Source organism: Cetorhinus maximus, chromosome 6 (assembly GCF_964194155.1).
Source record: "Cetorhinus maximus chromosome 6, sCetMax3.hap1.1, whole genome shotgun sequence".
Lineage (NCBI taxonomy): Eukaryota > Metazoa > Chordata > Chondrichthyes > Lamniformes > Cetorhinidae > Cetorhinus > Cetorhinus maximus.
In genome coordinates, this window is record NC_135884.1 from 105,952,646 (window position 1) to 105,973,943 (window position 21,298).

Sequence of the window (21,298 nt, forward strand, 5' to 3'; positions counted from 1 at the left end):
AGGCAGGATTTTCCTTTGTCAGGCGGGCACAGCAGGCGGGATCCGACCCGTGATTTCACGCTGACCGGCCAACTAAGGCCTGCCCAGTGTGAAACGTGGCTCCGCACTGGCCAAGAAGGCCCCAGCAGGGGCAGCGGCCTGTTGGCTGCCGGGTCCAATGGCGACCCGGCGCCCAGTTTAAGTGCGGCCCAGGCAGCCCCTGGAAGGCTACCACGAGGACCTTCCCTGAGCCGGATCTGTGGACCCGCTGCAGCTGGAAACGGCAGGCAGGTCAGGTGGGTACTCGGTCCCCCCCCGCTTCTCTGATGAGTGCCTTGCTGTCCTCCTGGAGGAGGTGGCTGCCAGGAGGGACACCCTTGTCCCAAGAGATGAGGGGGTGAGGCCACCGCACCTCACCAAGAGGGCATGGGAGGAGGTGGCAGCGCTGGTCAGCAGCTGTGATGTGGTGCAGTGCTCCTGGGTGCAGTGCCGGAAGCGCTTCAATGACTTTCTGTGCTCAGGGAGGGTGAGTACCATGTTGACATGGGTCAGTGTGCAGATATGTTAAGGTCTGGCCATCCCCCCGTGGGTCTCAAGGATGCTAGAGTCTGAGTGCCAACTGTCAATCACACCGGAGCTGGCTGCTTGGACTGAGTGCCTTGCGGCTTGAGGGCCATGACTCAGATGTGCCCTGCCAGGTAATATCAGCTGGGGTTGGCACTGCAGGTACAGAGTGGACTAATCAATGCTCCTCTGTTGTTTCAGGAGAAGACGGCCCAAATCAATATAGAAAGGTAGCGGACCGGCGGAGGCCCCACTAGCCTCCTAATCCTCTCGAGGTATGAGCAAGACGCCCTAGAGCTCGAGAGCTGGCACGTCGCATGTGCAACCCGGCATGGAGAGGCGGGGGTGTCAGACGAAGGTAAGAGCGCAGTGCACAGAGGTGAGAATTTTGACTTGTGCAACCATTCTAGTGCAGTCTCTTTACTGATGTGAGCTTCGAACCTGGAGCCCCCATTGATCATTGGAAGATGAGGGCATCCTGGTGCAGGACTCCATTGTCTCCACCAGGGTGCCAAGCATGCACAGTGACAGTGTGATGACTTTAACTAATGACATGTCCTTCTTCTCCCTTTTAGGTTCACCAGCAGGCGTTCATTCTCTGGACCCTGAAGGGCCACCCCCGACACAGGAGGAACACCAGGCATCATTTGCACCTGCATCACACTCTGAACCAGGCACCAGCGCAGATACCAGCACCTCGGTGGGCATTAGAGCGGTGGCTAGTATCTCAGTGCACATTGGTGAGGGCACTTCATAATTGCTTGAAGTGCAAACGTAGTCAGGGAGTGCCCAGAGCGACAACAGTCGGAGGACTGCTGGGGAGCAGGACAATGCTCAGTCGAAGGCTGATGATGAGCCTCTGGAGTCATCCATTAGGCATCAGATACTGGATATCCAGCAAGATGTGCGGGAGGATCTGGCGGAGATCCATGAAGGTCTGCATGCCATGGTCTCCGTTGTGGAGGAGTTCATGCGGAGCATGAGCACTGCGGTGACCCTCATGGTTGAGCACAATGCCTCCTCCATTGAGAGAGTGGCGACTCTCATGGAGAGGCAGCTCCAGGAACAGAATGAAGGATTCCTGGGGTTGCTCTCGGACCTGCAAGCCGTCACACAGGTAATGACCTCAGGTGGTCAGTGTCAGTGTGGGAGATGGATGAGGCACCCAGTATCCCTGCTAGGTGCCCATCCATCAGTGGCAAGCAAGGAGGTCCAGAGCGACCTCATGTTGGCACACGAGCTGCCTGTCGTCTCTGCGGGCTCCTCTCAGGGTGCTCTGGATGATGGCTGCAGCTCCTCCACCCCACTGCCAGTGACCGTGGCATCCTTTTTTTTTATATTCATTCATTGGATGTGGGCATCGCTGACTAGGCCAATATTTATTGCCCATCCCTAATTGCCTTTGTTCAGAGGGCAAATGTAAGAGCCAACCACATTGCTGTGGGTCTGGAGTTACATGTAGACCAGACCAGGTAAGGATGGCAGGTTTCCTTTCCTAAAGGACAGTGAACCAGATGGGTGTTTACAACAATTGACAATGGTTTCATGGTCATCATTAGATTTTTAATTCCAGATTTTTATTGAATTCAAATTCCACCGTCTGCCGTGGCAGGATTCGAACCCGGGTCCCCAGAGCGTTACCCTGGGTTACTGGATTACTAATCCATCTGATGAGGCTGCGGCGACTAGGGAGATGCCAGCCGTGGCACTGGCTGCTTCCTCCCAGGCAGGGCCAACGCAGGCTCCAACGGCCAAAGGACAACTGCCAAGGTCATCAAGGACAACAAGACAGCAGAGGAGTCAGGAGGCTGTCTCCAATGCTGATGCCAGTGAGTGGGGAGCACCTAGATGTAACACTCACAAATGTAAGTTAAAGCTTGAGCACAAGAGGGACAGGTCATGAGGGATTTTATATTCATTTTTGTTCACTTTATGTATACAGGTCTGATGTTGAATACCAGAAACTTTTCTGTTAAGATTATTGAGCTGTCAGAATGACATAAATTGTGTTTTTGTTGTCACAGCCTGACAGTGCTTCATCTTTTTATTTCATTGGTGTAGGGTATGCCAGTATGTAATGCTGGACAGAGGTGGCCCTGAACTTTATTGCACAGGCACCGAGTGTTCTTTGTGTTCAAATGAAAGGGTCCTTTCAGACATCCGGGATGGAGGCGGCAGCCCTGGCATGTGTTTGAAGCTGATCTTTGGTAGCCTTGCTGAAGGAGCATTGGATCAAGGCATCCCTGGTGTCCTGCCTCCCTGCAGGTGACCAACGCCTGGCTCCATGCCCTCAGCGTTCTCCTCATCGTGCTCCTACTGGACTCATCATCTGTGGCCTGTGGAGCTGTGTCAACATCCCTCTTCTTCCAGTGGGTCCCCCTTTGCCAGTGCCAGATTGTGGAGAGCGCAGAATGCAACCACAATCAGTGACACCTGAACTGGGGGGGTGAATCCCCTGAATGGTGCAGGCCTTGGAAGTGCATCTCGAGAAGACCTATGGCTCCCTCTACCAACACCCTTGTGGAGCCATGACTCGTATTGTAACACTTCTCTGCCTCTGTTGTTGGGTGGCGGAGAGGCGTCATGAGCCACCTCTTCAATGGATAGCCCTTGTCATCCAGCAACCATCCATCCAGTCGGGCTGGAGCACTGAAGAGCCTCGGCACCTGGGAGTGTCTCAGGATGTACGCGTCATGGGAGCTGCCTGGGTACCTTGCACAGACTTGCAGAATCTGCATCCTGTGGTCACACACTATCTGCACGTTCATGGAGTGAAATCCCGTCTTGTTGATTAAGGCACCCGGCTGACCCGCTGGTGCCTTGATGGCCACATACGTGCAGTTGGGGGAACGCAGGGGAACCCAGCAATCACTTCAAAGCCTCTGGCTCACTCAGCCTGGCTGGCGTCCTCTGTACGGTAAAGAATAAATGTCAGTACCTGCCTGAACAGAGCTTCTGTCACCAGCTTGGCGCAACTGTGGACAGCTGATTGGGAGATTCCACACAGATCCCCCACTGACCCCTGGAAAGAGCCGGAGACATAGAGGTTGAGGGCCACTGTGGCCTTCAGATCCACTGGCGTGGAGTGTCCACCCACACAGTCAGATGTGATCCCAGGCCAATCATCTGACAAATGGAGGTCACTGTCTCCCTTGAGAGGCGGAGCCTCCTTTGGCATTACACCTCGGACATATTGAGGTAGCTGCATCGCTGCCTGTAAACCCTGGCAGCAGGATAGTGGCATCTTCTGTGGCCCCTTCTGCCTTGTTGGCCCTGCGCCCCTTGTGTCTGTGCCTCTCCTCCCACAGCTCCCTCCCATGGAAGATGCATTGGAATGCATGGCCTCCTCTCTCTTCTGCCCCTCTCTTCCTCAGAGGAGGAGGAGGTGCCACCAGCGGAGACCACAATCCCCATTACCAGGGTTACAGAAGGCTGTTTGACACCTGGAAGGGTCCACATGGTCTGAATCCTCCGGGGGCCTGGCAGACAGCAATGAGTCCTGAAATGAAGCCTGGAAATGCTAAGAATGAAGCTCCAAATGGAGATGAAGCTGCCAAGTACCAATAAGCAACCAGCTGCAAGCTATCTCCAAAACTCCTCACTACTCACAATGGCAAAGCTGCTGACCCTTTTTATCCCACCCTTGGATGAGGTTTGTGAAAATGTCGGCTGGCCACCTGCTCATTCTTGCCCGTGCAACAAGCAGAAAATCACACGGACAAAGAAAAATCACAGTCAATTGGATTGTTAATGGCCTTAGGTGGCAGCTTAATTAATGGCACCCGCACGCCGAGCGAAATATCACGCGAATGCACGATGACATCAGGACACTCGCCCGACGTCATCGTGCACTATTTTACTCCTATTCGGGTCGGGCGCGCACCTGCCCACAGGATGAAAAATTCTGCGCCATGTTGGTTTAAACATCTCTGCAGGGATTGTACTGGTCTTGTCTCAGTCACCAGCACTGTGTGCTACAATTGAACCATGTGCCTTTATGTTAACTTAGCTCTGCACTGCCAATGCTGGGTTGGTATTAATGACCCATAATAAGCAGGAGAAAATTACTAAATATATTGAAGGTCTGTGGCAAGGATATTTGTAAACTTTTTCCAAGCTGTTGGTCAATCTCTGTTCACTTTTGAGGTTGTACTTTAGCTATGTCTACTTGACCCCAATATTGTGCCTTAACCTTTATACTTTATATATAATATAATGCATCACTATTATATTTTCCATTTCCTGTATTGTTTGAGTGGACTACCATTTAGTGATGAATTATGTGATGAATTATGTGTGGTCCCAAAAATATGGACTCACGCCTCAGACTAATGATTTGTTATCAATCAGATGCCAATATTTTGAATGTTTTAGGATAAATTGCTGTACTCAGACAGTGCATCACAAGTCATAAATGTAGGAATTTGCAACATTTCTCACACCAATATTCTTACTCAAACCCAACTGCAATTGGGTTGTGACCGGCAAATTTTAATTTTTTTTAATATAGACCTGGTACTGTAACTCACTGTCAGGAAGAATACATAAAGTTTATCACTCAGTTCATCGCTTAGCCAGATATCTGTTCAAGTCACAGTCAGAAGGTCACTTTAGAAGTAGCTGAAACTCTTTCAATGTTAATGCAAAAGTGAATCCTCAGAACCAAAAGCTATACAGGTTTTCTTCATACAGTTTGATATTGTCTGCTAACCGTTCAAATGCTGTATTTGACATCCAGCATTTATTTAAGTTACCAAGAAAATAATGAAATACAATGTAAATCAATTGCCCTGTTTGATATCTTGGTTTCCAAATAGCTTTTACAGTTATTCTGAGACATGGAGCTTTAAATATGCTAATGGAGCTATATTGGTGGCAGTAATTGAAATCATTTAATGCAAAGTATGTTAGACAGAATCATCTAGTTTCAGAAAGTCTTGACACACTGCCAGGACTCTGGTTTCTTTACTGCACCAATTAACACCACACAGATAGTTGCCTGCTTTGCAAGACAGTCTTTTCCTTCTTTAAACACAATCGCCCCCTATTTTTAAACTTACTGACAACCCTGAGTGTTGGCATCTGAGTCGATGAGCTGCCTTGCCTAAGAACTCCGAATCAGAGGGATAGCATGAGAAAATAGAACTGGACAGAACCAGAAAATTTTGCAGATGGAGTCAAAGAAGGAGAATACAATAGAAAGTAGATTTCAGGGATAGTGCTTTGGTAAAGAGAAATAACAACTAGAAGATTGTGAGTGTAGACACAGGAAATGGTGAAGGTCATAAGTAAGAGATGACAGAGATGGAGATGGATGAAATAGTGCGCTAGGAGTTTGAGGAGATAAGAAACCAGAAGGAAAGACAGATAGAGAAACAGTGATAATTGAGCATGAAAAGAGATGAAGAGGTGAAGTAAAAAGAGTCAGAGAAACTGTTAGAAGGACAAAAGGGAGAACAAAATAATAAGTATCAGTAAATGAGAATAAAATTGAATTTAAAAAAAGAAACAGACCAGAAATAAAACGTTTTTTTTTTATATGATTTCATCACAGAATCACACATGGACAAGTACCTCAAAAACTTAGTAGCAGTTAGACATCCCTCATATATAATTGCCTTATTTGTTGGGTGTATACTGGCAACTGAACAGTATATAGTTGAAAATCATAATATCCAGAAAGTAACTTTCCAGGATACTTAACATTAGCCTTCAGTTGATGAATTATCTTTCCATTAAAGACATAAAACAAGGAAAGTTTTTTTTTAAAATTCTATATATATGTTGAATGTTTGCACCAATTGGGGAGGTGGTGGCACAGTGGTATTGTCACTGGACTAGTATTCCAGAGATCCAGGGTAATGCTCAAGGGACCTGGGTTTGAATCCCACCATGGCAGATGGTGAAATTTAAATTCAATTAAAAAATATCTGGAATTAAAAGTTTGTTGAGGACCATGAAACCATTGCAGATTGTCGTAAAAACCCATCTGGTTCACTAATGTCCTTTAGGGAAGGAAATCTGCCGTCCTTAACTGGTTTGGCCTACATGTGACTCCAGACTCACAGCAATATGGTTGACTCTTAAATGCCCCTGAACAAGGGCAATTAGGGATGGGCAATAAATGCTGGCCTAGCCAGTGACACCCACATTCCATGAATGAATTTAAAAGAAAGGTACATCTTACAAAAAGTGGCTTGTTCACTTTTTCAATAAAGACTACATTAACAAAAGAACCCAAGAACTTAAAGAAATAGGAACAGGAGTAGGCCATTTGGCCCCTCAAACCTACTGTGCCATTAAATAAGATCAAGGCTGATCTGATGATGGTCTCAAATCCACTTTCCTGCCTGCTCACATAACACCTGACTTCACTGCAGATCTAACTTAACATTGAATACATTCAATGACCCAGCATCCACTGCTCTCTCCGGTAGCAAATTCCAAAGATTAATAACCCTCTGAGAGAAGAAATTCCTTGTCATCTCTGTCATAATTGAGAGCTCCCTTACTTTGAAACTGTGCCCTCTAGTTCTAGATTACCCAAGGTGAAACATCCTTGCAGCATCTGTCAAGGCCCTCAGAATCTTCTTTTGTTTCAATAAGAGCACCTCTCATTCTTCTAAACTTCACTGAGTATATGCCCAACTTGCTCAACCTTTCCCCACAAGATAACACTACATCACAGGGATCAGCATAGTGAACCTTCTCTGAATTGCTTCCAATGCAAGAATATCCTTCCTTGAGTAAGGAGACCACAACTGTACGCAGCACTCCAGGTGTGGTCTCACCAATTCCCTGTTGTAACAAGATTTCCTTACTTTTCTACTTCATGCCCCTTGCAATAAAAGCCAGCATTCCATATGCTTTCCTAATTACTTGCTGTAACTGCATGATAACTTCTTGTGATTCATATACAGTACAAGGACACCCAGAGCCCTCAGCAGCATTCTGCATTCTTTCTTCATTTAAATAATACTTTGCTTTTCTATTCTTCCTATCAAAGTGGATAACCTCACATTTTGGAGAGGTTAAGTGCCCTTTGGGAGAGGTCAATTGCCTTTTGAGATTGTTAAAATTAGACATGGATGTGTGTAAAAAGTGGATAAACTCATTGAACTGTCAAAGCATTTAAATCTCATTGGAGCTGTCAAACTGTCAAGACATTTAAATCTGCCCTTTTTTAAAAAAAAGTCTGCAGTTTTAAAAAATCAGTGCCTGCTATTTCAGTCTGTCTGTTGATATAAGCCTGAGGGTTATCATTATAGTATTAATGCTGCATGAATGATTTCACAACCTATCATTACCACACTGGGGTGCCTGTCAGTTCAGTTTGACTGACAGCTCCAAATGGTTATAAATTCTTCATGTGGGACTATGAATACAAATGCTAGTTTATATTAGGGATTAAGTACTTGAAGGAATGTTTGTTTTTACAGGGATTAATTAGTTGAAGAAATTTAAATGTAGTGAATGGGCTTTTATTTTTTTTTAACAATAGTGAAGTCATCAATAGACACTTAGAACTTTATTTTATTTCATCTTAGCATGAGTCCTGAGGTTTGCCCATGGAGGATACTGGGTGAGTTAGCATGGAGGGTGGAAGGGGGAAGGGTGGTAGGCAGGGGACATAGGTTAATATGGAGGATATGAGGAGCCATGGGGGCTGGTAGAGGGACAAAGGTTGGCATGGAAGTTATGAGGGGCCATGGGGTTTTGGTGAGGGGCATGGGGTGGCATTAGTTGGCATCAGGAGTGTGTGGGCGAGGTGAGGCAATATGAGGGGTGAGGGCTAGAGGGCTGTTTTTGTTTTATTCTTTTTCTTACATCAAAGCCGGCATTTCGAAGTTCATTTAGAAATGGAGGGGCCTAGATTTTCGCTCCCGCCTCCACACTCGACAGCCCCTGTGGCTGCCTCCACACTGTTTCCAGGGGTGGTGGGCCTGACTCCCGTGAACACCTACCCCCTCTCCCCAACACCCACCCAACTCCAGAATGAAAATTAGAACATCTGGCACACTTTTTCCTGAGTCGGACTTGTGGAGTCGGGAGCGAAAATCCAGGCCTCTGCATTTTAAAAATTCTTGCTAGTTTACTCTCATATTATTATTTCCCCTCTTTTTTTCAGTCATCCATTGCTGATTTCTACAATTTTTCCTAACCTTCTGGCCTACCACTAATCTTTGCAGCATTGTATGCCTTTACTTTTAAGTTGATACCATCCTTAATTTCCTTAGTTAGCCAGGGATGGTTCATCCTTTTCACAGTCATCCTTTCTCAATGGAATATATCTTTGTTGAGAGTTATGAAATATCTTCTTCAATGTCTGCCACTGCTTATCTACCATCTTAGCTTATAACCTATTTTCTGCTTACATTAAAATGCAAACACAATCTATTTATGTGAAATTTAATAGATAACAATACAAAATAATATCCATATGCAACATATTCTGCGGAGAAAACTTTGCGGCTATCAATAAAGCAATAATCAGTGTAAAATTAAATATAACTTGATAGCATAAAAGGATACTGCATTTCATGTCATAGCAAATGACTTCTTCAAGGTTGAATGTTCTACTGTTTGATCAATATGAAGCTACTTACAAATCACATGCATTGATCACTGTAATCATCCAAAGGAATGTAGGGCAGTCACTAAAACCACATGCACTTAGTCTTAATTGCCCACATTAAAGCAATTATGTCTGCAAACTATTGCTGTCTAACATTATGCTTATTATTAATACCATCTCTTTACTTATATTGACATAAACTGTATTTACTGGAAATCAATCAAACCCTGCTCTCTGCCACACATTGAAGCTGCTGATGTTCTGAAATATTACCACAGTAATAGCAAAAATGTCTTCTTCTTCTGAATGTCAAAACATTTCTAGCAGTTGCAGTGATAACTCTGTTAACTGATAATGCACAAGCTTTTTTATGAGCTTCTCCTATAACTCTTGCTTTCTGTGATAATAGCACTACCAGAAACATATGACCTTTTAATGAACAGACTGTAAAATCATTTAAAATTTACAGAATCATTTAGTAAATGAACTTGCCTGTATTGCTTCCAAAAAGAATTATCCTAAACTTAATAGGTGTTTCTGTTTTGTGCGTGTGTGTGTGTATGTGCGGGGGTAGATTTGACTTAATTAGATGAAAGATGTCAATTATGCCATTTTTAAATGTTTGCATAAATAATCAGCAACAGCCACTCCCTATTCTGGTAAAGCTCTAAACTCTGTAATAAAATGGCCCTTAATCCCAATAGCAGAGGAACATCATCCTAATGCACCAATGCACAGCTCACAGTTATCACCATTGTGAGCTGTTAAGTGGTTCCTTTACATTACTACGCTGCTAGTGACAGTGGCCCACCCTAGACCTTGGTGTTGTTAGTTAAATGGAGCATTGCTGCTTCTGGAAGAACTAGGGACCATCTCAAGAGGTTCTTACCCTTGGTAGTTCCATGGGCGGCCAAATTAAAAGCATATAAATGGTCCATGCACCTAGCTGCATTGGCCCATGCCATGGAACTCACATGAAAATGCTAAATTAATGTTACTGTTATTTTGCTCACACCAACAATTCTGGATATTCGGATTTCGGATTTAGCCACCAGTGGGTGCAGTTACAAAAAAACATCCTTTCCAAACTTCCTAGCCCATAAGATTCAAACAGGACAAACCCAAAAAATAAGAATTAGGTACAAATGGAATGGAATTTCCTGGGCTTTGAGGGCTTGATTGGAGAGCACAAACACTGCAAGTAGCCACAGCAACACTGGTCAGCTAGGCTGCACTAATGCATGCTGATCAAATCTTTCATGCCATATACATGGTGCATTTGTAATCACTAAAATCAAGCACTTTTTTTTTAAACTTTAAAATACTATTATTTAGGCTAAACTGTCACGAGTTAGAGAAGCACTTACAATTTCTGAAATCTAAAAGAACAGTTTTTCTTTTGACAAATGACATAAGCTTTATAGCAAGTCTACTGAAAATAGTATGTACAAATCCTTCATGCTAGAAAAAACTCTAATGTTTCACCCTTCATTTAAACAATAACTTTGTAACTGTTACAGTTGCAGTGGAAGTGCAGCATAAGTGTGTATTTACATATCCTTAGTGTTGCACTGAAGTGCTTCACAGAGACACTGAATATTGCATATAAACAGAATAGCTGGGAAATTGAATTGATCTCCAAATCTGCCTCTCTATTCCCAGTACATGAGTTTTAAACCTGAACAGCAGTTCCCAGACTCCAGCATAAAATAGAGGTTGCTGCATTTTGAGTTTAGCACAACCAAGGCGGTGGGGGGTGGTGGGGGGGGGGGGGAGGGGAATTAAATTAGAAAGGATCCCAAATAGTCCATCCCTCCTGAGGGGATTAATCACCAAATAACTTTATTTTAAAAAAATTAACTGAAACATTTGGGGTGTGAACATTGTGCCATGATGGCATCATCATCAAAGGAATCCCTGTAAGCTGAGATCACATTTTGGTGGCGCTCATGTGACTAAAGAGAATTTGGGGGCGAATGGATCTTAATTCTACAGATGGAATATAAATGCACCCTTGGCGTGTTATAGGTCATGCACAAACTAAAGAGTTATCTTAATGACATGAACAGTAAGAGCAGAGTTTGAGCAGTTTGTTACTTCAACGGAAATATTGGAACACACTGCAGTGTATATTATTTCCTGTAATGCAATGAATGAGTTATTTCGTACCATGTTCTCTTTTTCCATTTTTTTTTCTGCCAGGAGTATCATGGCAGACTCAATGAATGGCAGGCTGCTATGAATAAATTACATGATTGGGCTAGAAATAATGTTATATCATCTCATTAGATAGGAAGTGATATTGGTATTTAGTTTATTGTCTGAAACAAACAAAAATCATAACTCCACATCATAGAACATTTATTATATCATGTCCAAAACTATACTGCACAATGCTTATCACATTAAGTTCTAACTGCTATGAAATTGAAATGTACTTATTTCAGTATGTTGTGCCTTGTTGGAAATGAACAGTCACGCTTGCAAAGATAATCAGAATTTCTTCATCTTGATGCATCTGACATGTCATCTGTTGTCACTTTAGTCAATATTTAATTTATCGCTTAGTTGTGCCTTTTCTATTTTAAACCTAAAGACTTTTGTGTCAGTTTGTCTTGCACCTTATCCTATTACTTCATTTAACCACTTCAATAGTCAAAGTGGCTGGGGGCCGAAAACTGAGCAGATATCTCCCTGCAGCACCTTTCCTCACATTTCTCATTTAACCTCCTATCAAATCATCCTTTGTCTCACCAGTCCCCTAATGTTGCCTCTGTTACATCTAAAAATTTAACAGGTCACATGGGTCAGAAAGAATTAGAAGGAGATCATATTAGAACCGTTGAACTGAGTTTTTAACATCTATGAATAGACCAATGCCATCATTTGTTATTAGCTCCGATATCACATTTACTGCTCAGACCAATGCTACCAGACAAGCTGCCATTTCAAACAAAATATATTTCTTTCTCTGACTTTATTTCCCAAGCACTTTCTTTCTTCTACTTCTATTTAGAAATGTTCCTTTTTTCTCTTAATCCTGCATTTTGTTGTGTTTACTTTGTATTCATTTTCCTTCTGTTAGTGCCTTTTTTAACTTTTCGTCTATTACTTTATTTTCCAAACGTTGTCTATTTTCGTTATCTTTCTTTCTATTAGGTATAGCCCTTACTTCTCTTCTGAATCATTCTGATGCTATACTTCAGCAGGGGTCTCTTGCCCATGCCCAGTGGATGCTGCAACATCTTGTGTTTTTCTTTTGTCTTTTACTGGGTTCTAATCTGACCCAACCAGCAAACTGAATGGGGAGATTTAAAAGGAGACTTTAAAGTCACTTAAAGAGAGAGGGTAAGTGGATTTGAACAGAGAAGGTTCAGACAGGCCACAAACATCTTCAATCAATGGGGGAAGGGGTTATGACACAGGGTAGAAAGGGCTTGAAATGCCAGAGCAGGGACAAAAGTGCTGAAAAAAATCAGTGAGTAGCAAGGAAGTGGACAATGAATTCAGGAGTAGAAGCAGTTGTGAAGTTTGGCAATGGAGCCAAGAATGGATGCAGGTGGCATAAATGCCCAGAGAGGCTGAGAATGAGGAGAGGTGAATCAGGATATCAATGGAGGAACCAAAAATTATAAATGAAATGTAAAACACAAGGGCACCTGATGTATGCAATATTATACATAATATAGACATTTAAACATATAATCTGATGTATTCTGTCAATACCTGATTAATCCAATATCAAACTTCCACTCATACTGAAAGTCATGTTTCTGGCTATTCTCTATATGCAACAGACACTACACCGAGAACAAATCACACTCCTATTTGATGAGCACTAGGGCAATAAATTCATTAATCATCATTTTATGCCTCATCAAACCTTTTCCAAGCTGCTCCATGGGAGTTATACAAATTAGCCAGTGAAAAGCCAGTAATTTTAGTTTAGCTAGGTAAGTGCTTTTTGATTGCCTTCTTGAACAATGCTTCCCTTGACAAGCTAATAAATCAGTTCTTTCTAAACCAGAAGCGCAGCAAGTGTGAACAATAAGTTCACATAGTTTTGCCACTGATTTCAGCTAAAATAAAGACCTAAGTGAATGGTCTAAGATCAAAGTCCCTAAGTTTATTACAGAGTAAGGTTTTCTCCATCAAGGACAGCTAGTGAAGAGAAAGATTTTGTTTTATTATTAATGAACAGGGGGAAAAAGTCTAGTGACAAAAGGAACAACTGTATGTAGCTGAAATTGCAGCATTTGACCCCTGGGCTTTGTGGGCCACCATTCAGACTCATTGTCTTGCCATTTGTAAGGGTAGAAAACAGAAGCAATATTGCAACTGTTGTATTAGGTGCCCTGCTGCGGTCCTGAAATATTTCCATTCTCACGCAGTTGGACAGGTGAGGAGGGGTGGTTTCATACAGCTAGGAGATACTATTGTCAGCGTAACAAATTACCAGAGAAACTGGTAATAGAGACTGCATTTAATCTGCAGCCAATTGATTGCTTGACTGTTTCAGGTATTTGTGGTGTAGGACTTGATTTGTTGGGTGGTTTACGTTAACATGAACGAAGCCTTGCGGGTGTGCTATCTTGTCTTTTTGAATTGTTGCCTTGACAGTATCATCCTTTCTGTTAGGCTGTAAATCATCTCACTAATCAGCTTGCACCAAGCCAACATGCATACGTTGGCACTCAGCCGGAGAATTTGTTTTGGAAGGCCTTTAGCAACAAAAACTGTGTTTGTATCAATAACTGTCTGTTAATGGCTCATGCATATGTATGTAAACCACAGTGATAAAACAAGTAAATACAGTGATATAGGCATTTTTGTAATAATTGCTTTTGCAGTTGATGCTTGATTGCACACTATGAAGTGAAGTGATTGCTTAAAGTGCAACCAAAGAACAAAAAGTGCACACTGTTGAAACTTGACGCAGCATTTTAATTCATCAGGTATTACCAGAGCATCATCTAGAGAAAAATTGATCTCTCTGTGGTTGCCTGTTATTTCAGTAATGTTTAGCAGATATCCTCCACAAACCACCACCTGTTCCACTGAAGGGCATGTCAATGCTTCTCTCAAATTCTCCTACATGTAAAAAAACTCTAGGCTTCCTTTCAACAAGTCTAGACCCAAGGTATTTTAAGTACAGTTTGTCTCTTTGCTTCTTCATTAACTTTCGCTACACACATCACTGCATGCCTCTGAAAATAACTTGGCAAACTGGGAGCCGTTTATCTCTTTTATCTTGGGACCTGATCCAATTAAATAAGTGCGCATTTACATTTGCATCCATCAAGCTTAAGCAAAGAGTCTGGTTTGGTTTCAGCAAATGAAAGCCTATTTCTTTTAGGAAAAGAGATGTCTGGGCAAATTGTGCCATTTCACCATTAAATAAAAATGGTGACTTTCATCTCTAAAAATTCTAAAATAATACCCTGAAATGGCTGTTAAGAGACTGCTAGCAAGCTAGGTAATTATGAAAACACAACAATCAAAAATTATCCTTTACTTAAACGATAGACAGAGCTGCTATCAAATCCTTTCTGGCACTATAGAAGTGCGCACACTATATAATGGATACACACATATACAGGGAATACTTTAACAGTTTGTCTTTGCGAGGTAAGCAAAACACATATGCACATGTAAGCACTAATTCCTCACTATAACTGTAGCCTACCCTCTGGGACGGTAAATGTTACTTATGGTTCCATTCCCTAACCAACTATGTACAACAACCTTTCAATGATATCCCCTTTGCAATGTGACACGTTTTATGTAGCTCCCTAAACAGCTTTATAGAAATAATCTAGTTTGTGTATTTATACTACATGTATAATCTCCAGGCACGTTGGTTCATAGTTTAAGGGACTCATATACTATTGTTGACAATATTTACAATGTTTGCTCACTGCTCCCTTACAAAAATTGGCCCTTTCAGATTCATGTACAACTAAACTATCTTTCCCCAAGATAAATTAAAATGCAACCTCAAAATAGTGTGAGAAGGAAATTAGTAACACTGCATCGACATACAACTTATTCACTTGCTCTTGCCTTATCAGACTTAGCTTCTGGTTCCTGCATGTAATTTTCTTCCCTTCACAGTGTGCATCTTTATCATGACCAACTCACTATCAGGATGTTTTCATCCTTCTCTCCTCTCATTGATCTCAATTTGCCTCTCCTTCTTCCTATTGTCTGTCTTGCTGAATCTGTACATCTATCCATTTCCAAGCATGTTTCTCTCCTTCTTAAAGTTTTCCATCTCTCCCATTGTATTTTTATGATGTTTTTGTTCCTTTTTCAGACGCCATTCCCTGATAACTTTTGCCATTCTCATTGTTGTTTCTTTATTGCTCTTGCTCTCTCTCCTCCTCCCTCCTGATTTGATATATTTAGATTATTGCATATAAAATACTGCTTAATGGCAGTTTACTCATAGGTATCTTTCCATTCATCCAAACATATTGCCTATAGTAACATTTTAATAGAAAATAAAATATTTCGGGTTGCGTGTAGTTTTGTAGTTAACGACTGCCAGCAAAATGTTAATTTTATGCCATAAATTATTTTTGAAATTTTACTTTTTATTATTTCACAGCTATTTTACTGTTTTTTGAGGCAGAAATTCACTGAGCAGCAACTGATAAGAGGTTGATATGACTGAAGTTAGGCAGTTGTTACTGAATATTGTCCGATGGCATAACTGGGAAGATTTGTGGAATCAACCCTATTTGCCCCATATCCAATTGAAATTAGCAGAACCTAAGGTCAACTCTGTCACAGAAGGAAAACATGGTTTGATCCTACTATCATATAACATACATGACACAGCATGTTATATCTATACAACCTCACAACAACTTGCATATATATAACATTTTGAATGTAGTAAAGCATCCCAAGGTGCTTCACAGAACTAAGTTTGACGCATAATGAAACGTTAGAACAAGTGGCAGTCTTAGTCAAAGAGGTAGGTTTAAAAAGTTAGGTTTAAGAAGCTAGGTTTAAGGTTAAAGGAAGACAAAATGGCAAAAAGGTGGGGAGGTTTTAGGAGGGAAATCCAGAGTTAAAGACCCAGGCAGCTGAAGTTATGGTTGCTAATGGTGGTGTGATGAACATCTCAACGGTGGTGTGATGAACATCTCAACTGTGCAAGATGCCAGAATTAGCGGAGTGCAGAGATCTTAAAAGGGTTGTAAGGCTGGAGGAGAGATGGCAAATGAGTGAGATCATGGAGGCATTTGAAAACAAGGATGAAAATTTTAAAGTTGAGGATTCACTTACTGGTAGCCAAAACACAGGGGTGATGGGTAAATGAAACCTGGTGACAGCTAGGTTGTGGGCAGCAGAGATGCAATAAAGAAGCCCAGCCATTCTTCAAGTCGTAATGGTTTTACATGATTGGAATTAAAGTATAAAGCTGGATTATAAGCATTTTCTGTATTACTTAACCAACAGTCCCACTGAATGGTGTATGAAGAACAGGAGATTTCTAAGCTACTAAACAGTACAAATGCGCTTGTACCCATGTGCACGTTTCTGCTCCTCAGCATCTGAATGCTAGTCCATTTTTAATATCAACAAAAAATAGGACTGAGTTCTTCACTGAATTTTTTTTAACAGTAACAAAGTCTGTAAACTTACCATTCAATCAGGTGGGGACATTTCAAGGTTTAATGATAAGGTTTTGTTTTGCCCAAGTGGTACCGCTTGTGTAGCCGCAGTTGGGGAAATTTCACGCCTAAATGACTCTAGGCCTTTGTGCGAAACCGAAACCAGTTCGCTGGTTAAACGCGACATGCAACTGATCTATAAATGCACCCATAGCCCAAGCAAGCCCCATGCAATCTATTATGCGGAATGCATTTACTGCTTTCAGTTGTGTATGCTCGTGCCATATCTGTGAGCTTATCAATATTCACAATAGTGTGTCGAGTTGACTAGTTCTATACATATACATCATAAATCGACGAGTGTGATTAAATATAGAACGAGGAACTAAATGTTACAAGGGGCGGGGAGAACTATCATGAGCACTTTCAAATTTTAGCATGCACTGTCCATTGATAGAATCTGACCGGATCAGCAGTCTTAGGACTGTGCAGAGTGTTATCAAACAGCTGCAAGAATCACAAGCACTCGTTTTTCCCCCAGAGACTTTTGTAAGAACTGGAAAAACAAGGAGCATGCCTATTTGTTTTCGTTACTTTTCCGTTGCTTTTTCAAGCCTCATTATTTAATAAAAGTGGACTGTTCCTTTACTAACCTTGTGTTTTGTAGCTCTTTTCCTACTTTGGATAGGTTTGTATAGTTGTAAATCATATCGTGACAATCCATATCTAGGTCAGTTTACAGTTTCAACATAAATATTTAAACGGCTTTGAACATTTAAAAGTGCAAAATCGTTAATAGGTAACAACTCGACTGAACAGTGTTGTACTGTACAGGGTATAGAAATCTAGAAGACAATAAACTATCTGTCATTAGCAGGTTCATTTTCACCAAGGAGTATCATTAGGAAGTGATTTATGCTGAATGTGCTCTAGCAGTTCTCAGCCCAGAGTTTGTCTTTCTCCACTCGAACCAGCGCCAAGCTAAAGAAACAGCTGGGCTGAATTTTTAGCGCCCATAATTAATTAAGAGCTTCATTCCCGGGATTTGATGATTAAATAAAGCAAGACCCTTATCCCCTCTGCGATTTCACTGAAAGTGTACTCCAGTCCAACTCTCCTGATCCCACGCCGGTGGCGCATTATAATCCCTTTTTGTGAGAAAAATGCCACAAGATTGCTTATAGACGCACACAAAAGGTAACTTCAGAAACAGTCACTTGCTTTGCAATCGCTTCTGTTTTCTCCCCATTGCTGCATTTCTGCCAATTTTTTGTTCAGAATCGAACGGGAGGGAAAAGGCGGCTGATAGGAATTAACATATATTTTTTTGGGGGGGTGGGGTGGGGGGTTGGTGCAGCCGGATATGTTTCTGGCAATACTTGGTAAACTGCCAGTCGCAGATGTCCTTACTAATAATCTAACCAGGTCAAATAATAGGATTCCCTTTACACTTTTTAACTGAATTTGATGTTGTTCTGAAGTGGCAGACTGACTCTTGTCAGTGCCTCTAGTGGTTTCTTTGTGCAAGCTGCTATAGCAGAACTTGACTTGTACATCTGGATAATAACAATAATTAACAACGTAGCACCTCGTTTGTCAATAGATTCCTATTACATAATGAATTGACGGGCTGTTTTATTTCTTTTTAATCTGGAATCTATTTACATTTCTTCTTCTTAGAACAGAGTAAAGGCAAGAACAGAACGAGCAACAAAAAAAAACTACAAAGGCTGAATAAGGCAGAAGGAAACGATGAAAGACGCCAAGTCCAGATAAAATCAGGAGTTTGGTATGTAATTTTGGAATATTTCTCAAACAGTGAAGAATAAAAAAAGCTTAGCAAATTCACTCCTGATCCCTTAGAGGGTTGAGGCTTCTGGAAGCTGGCATTCAGCAGAGTCTTCCAACAGGTCCAGACCGAGCATTTCAAACAGCGTGGATAATGAGGCAATAACGTTCAAAAAGTTTCTGAAATCCATGTATAGAACTAGGAGCAGGGCATTCAGCCCATCGACTTCGTTCCCCCATGCAATTAAATCATGGCTAATCTGTGCCTCAACACCATTTGCCCGTTTTCGCTGTGACAGTTTAAGCCGATAAAATACCCTTGTGGTGCAGTTAAGACCCTCTCAAATCGCTTCACTTGTACAGTAACCTACACAGATACATGTGTGGTCGTCCATATAACCATTAGAAAGTGTTATGTAGCGCCATAATGTGCTCTACAGCCTCTACGATCTGTTAAACTTAGTTTTGATCCTACAGTCAAAAAACGTGAGGTTAAAAAATATCACCAGATTATTTTCCAATGTCACAACATGCGGATTTACACACAAATAACCACTTACCGTTCACAACATATTGACTATCCAAGCAATAAAATATAGTTCTCCACCAAACCACTTACTGTAGAAAAAGGTAAAACTATTTCCGTGAAGCTCTTCGGTTTAAACATTGACGCTTAAACAATTGGTTCATCGCATTCGCATTGGCAACATATTAATTACAAGTTTTAACATGAAAGTTTTTGAATCAGATATATTGTTGGTTAGTCTTCATTTAGAGATTAAAAAATTGCAATATATTGGTACCCCACTAATTATCCACCAGTATTTTTTTTACAGTGCATATAATTCTCAATTGGGCCAGAGAGACCAATATATAACGCACATAAAATTAGTATAATTTTTTATAATAAAATCTATTGGTTTTCCAAGAAGCCTGGGGTCTCCGGATGGTGCAGAGCTCATTGTATATACTGTATAAGGCATTTTAAAGCAATTAGGAAAACAGTTGAAGTTATTAAGTGCACACTATGTAATTTGATTTACTTACGTTAGTGATGACCATCCATTCATTACCACACTAACAGGACCATACTGACATACGCAATTCAGAGGCTTGCAATTCATTAGCAGCCGGCACAATTTTCCCATCCGCGGCGCCAGCCAGCACTTCAAACAAAGTTGGTATTTGTTTTTTAAAAAAAAGTCTCGTTTGCCATCCCATCCTTTCTGCAAATGTATTTTGTATGCTTTCTTAAAGCGGTCTCCCTGTTGGGTTCATGTCAAGGGTTGGGATCAGTGGAGTTTTTTTTCTCTCTCTAGGTACAGAAACGAGTTTCCTAAATATGCTCGCAGGACACAGACAGACTAACATTTTAGCCCAAGCAAACCAGGGCCTTTGATCATCTCGATCAGCTCCAGATGGACTCGATTTGTAGGCCATTTTTTAGGTTTTTCTTCAAATGATTATTTATGTAGTGTGCAAACGGCACCTTTTGCTCCCTGACGCAGACAAAAGTGTACAAGAGCTATCGGCTCCCACCTTGTCCGGATACTGGAGTTTATTTGGAGACGGCGGCGGTAGATTAAATAGGCAACTAAACTTTAACAGTGTTGAGGGAGGGGGGCATGGTCAAATAAGAAACAGCTTCACAAAAACGGAACCTCTTGTACCAAGTTTGCATAACAGCTTGCAATTGCACTTTTTGTCCAGTTGTGAAAAACACAATAACAAACGTGTTTTTACATACTAAGTAGGGCTTTATATATATATATATATAGTGTAAGATTGCATGTAAAATAACGCGGGACACCTTTATAAGTGTTTCCCTTTCATTTTCTGATTGCGTTTATAATTGTGCAGCCCGCCCTGTTCTGTACTTATTATGCACACGAACAGTAAAGCACGAATCCCTTGACAGTGAGTAGAACTGCTTCGCATATCAATTTTATTCTTTAGAAAATAAACCAGAAGTATATGAAATATCGCATAAGACCAACGAGAATGTATTGATCGAACTTGTTCATTCTCTTTCATGGCGCCGTGCCGCATGGTTAGATAAACACACTTCGAGATCAAGACTTTTAAGTTTTTTAAGAAGACTGGTGAAGAATATGATCATCACTGTGATGATATGCTTCTTAACCAGCAAATAAAAGCGCATACCCCGAAAAACCGAGCTTTTTTGTGCGTGTAGGGATGTGCTAAACAACGTTATAGGTTAATATCCCCAAAACAAGCATTAGTGTTCTCCTCCCATGATGATTTAAAATAAACTGTCCCTTTGTTTCATTAACAATGGTGCTGGAAGTGTCATTGGCCCATTACTTTCAGCCATAGGCGACTTGCCGAGTTGGTTAAGGAACCCAGTATTTCACGGAACCAACTGAGGTGGCTGCCATCCTAACTCTTTGACACCATTACCTGTCAGGCGCGAAGAAATGAACAGTAATACTTGATGTTTCTTTCCTTTTTCTCCCTCTCTCTCTCTGCATGGCTGGGACTGAAAGCAGTTGCTGTCTGCTTGTTGTTGCTCCACAGATTTTTTTTTTTGACCATGTAAAGGGTGGAATGCCAGGAATTCACGGCTGGGAAGAGGACACAGACTTTTCACCTCTTACCAGTCAATGGGGCGAACTAAGGACAGACTGCAGCGTGTGGAAGGAATACCAAATTCTTATGAGGTTTGGGACGGAAGGCAATCATTACGACGGGAAAAATCAACTTCCCAGTTCAGTTCATGAAGTTTCAGTAACATGTTATTGTTCTG

General features: G+C 41.6%; 1 protein-coding gene and 1 long non-coding RNA gene across 4 annotated transcripts in view; one reads left to right on the forward strand and one right to left on the reverse strand.

Moving 5' to 3' along the window:
* The window catches only part of LOC144682022 (uncharacterized), a 287,087-nt gene extending 265,993 nt beyond the window's left edge, over positions 1 to 21,094 (reverse strand). The window contains exon 1 of one of the 2 annotated variants that reach the window (XM_078544265.1): positions 19,579 to 19,713. In XM_078544265.1, coding sequence (XP_078400391.1) covers positions 19,579 to 19,679 — 101 coding nt within the window. In that variant the 5' untranslated portion in view covers positions 19,680 to 19,713. Of the gene's footprint in view, positions 1 to 19,578; positions 19,714 to 20,952 lie in introns of those variants that run through there. The other variant, XM_078544266.1, reaches the window with a different exon arrangement.
* LOC144682025 (uncharacterized) overlaps positions 18,411 to 21,298 on the forward strand; it is a 102,855-nt gene continuing 99,967 nt past the window's right edge. Inside the window, exons 1-2 of one of the 2 annotated variants that reach the window (XR_013576910.1) lie at positions 18,411 to 18,532; positions 19,616 to 19,708. This is a non-coding gene — a long non-coding RNA (uncharacterized LOC144682025). The remainder of the gene's footprint in view (positions 18,533 to 19,615; positions 19,709 to 21,298) is intronic. The other variant, XR_013576913.1, reaches the window with a different exon arrangement.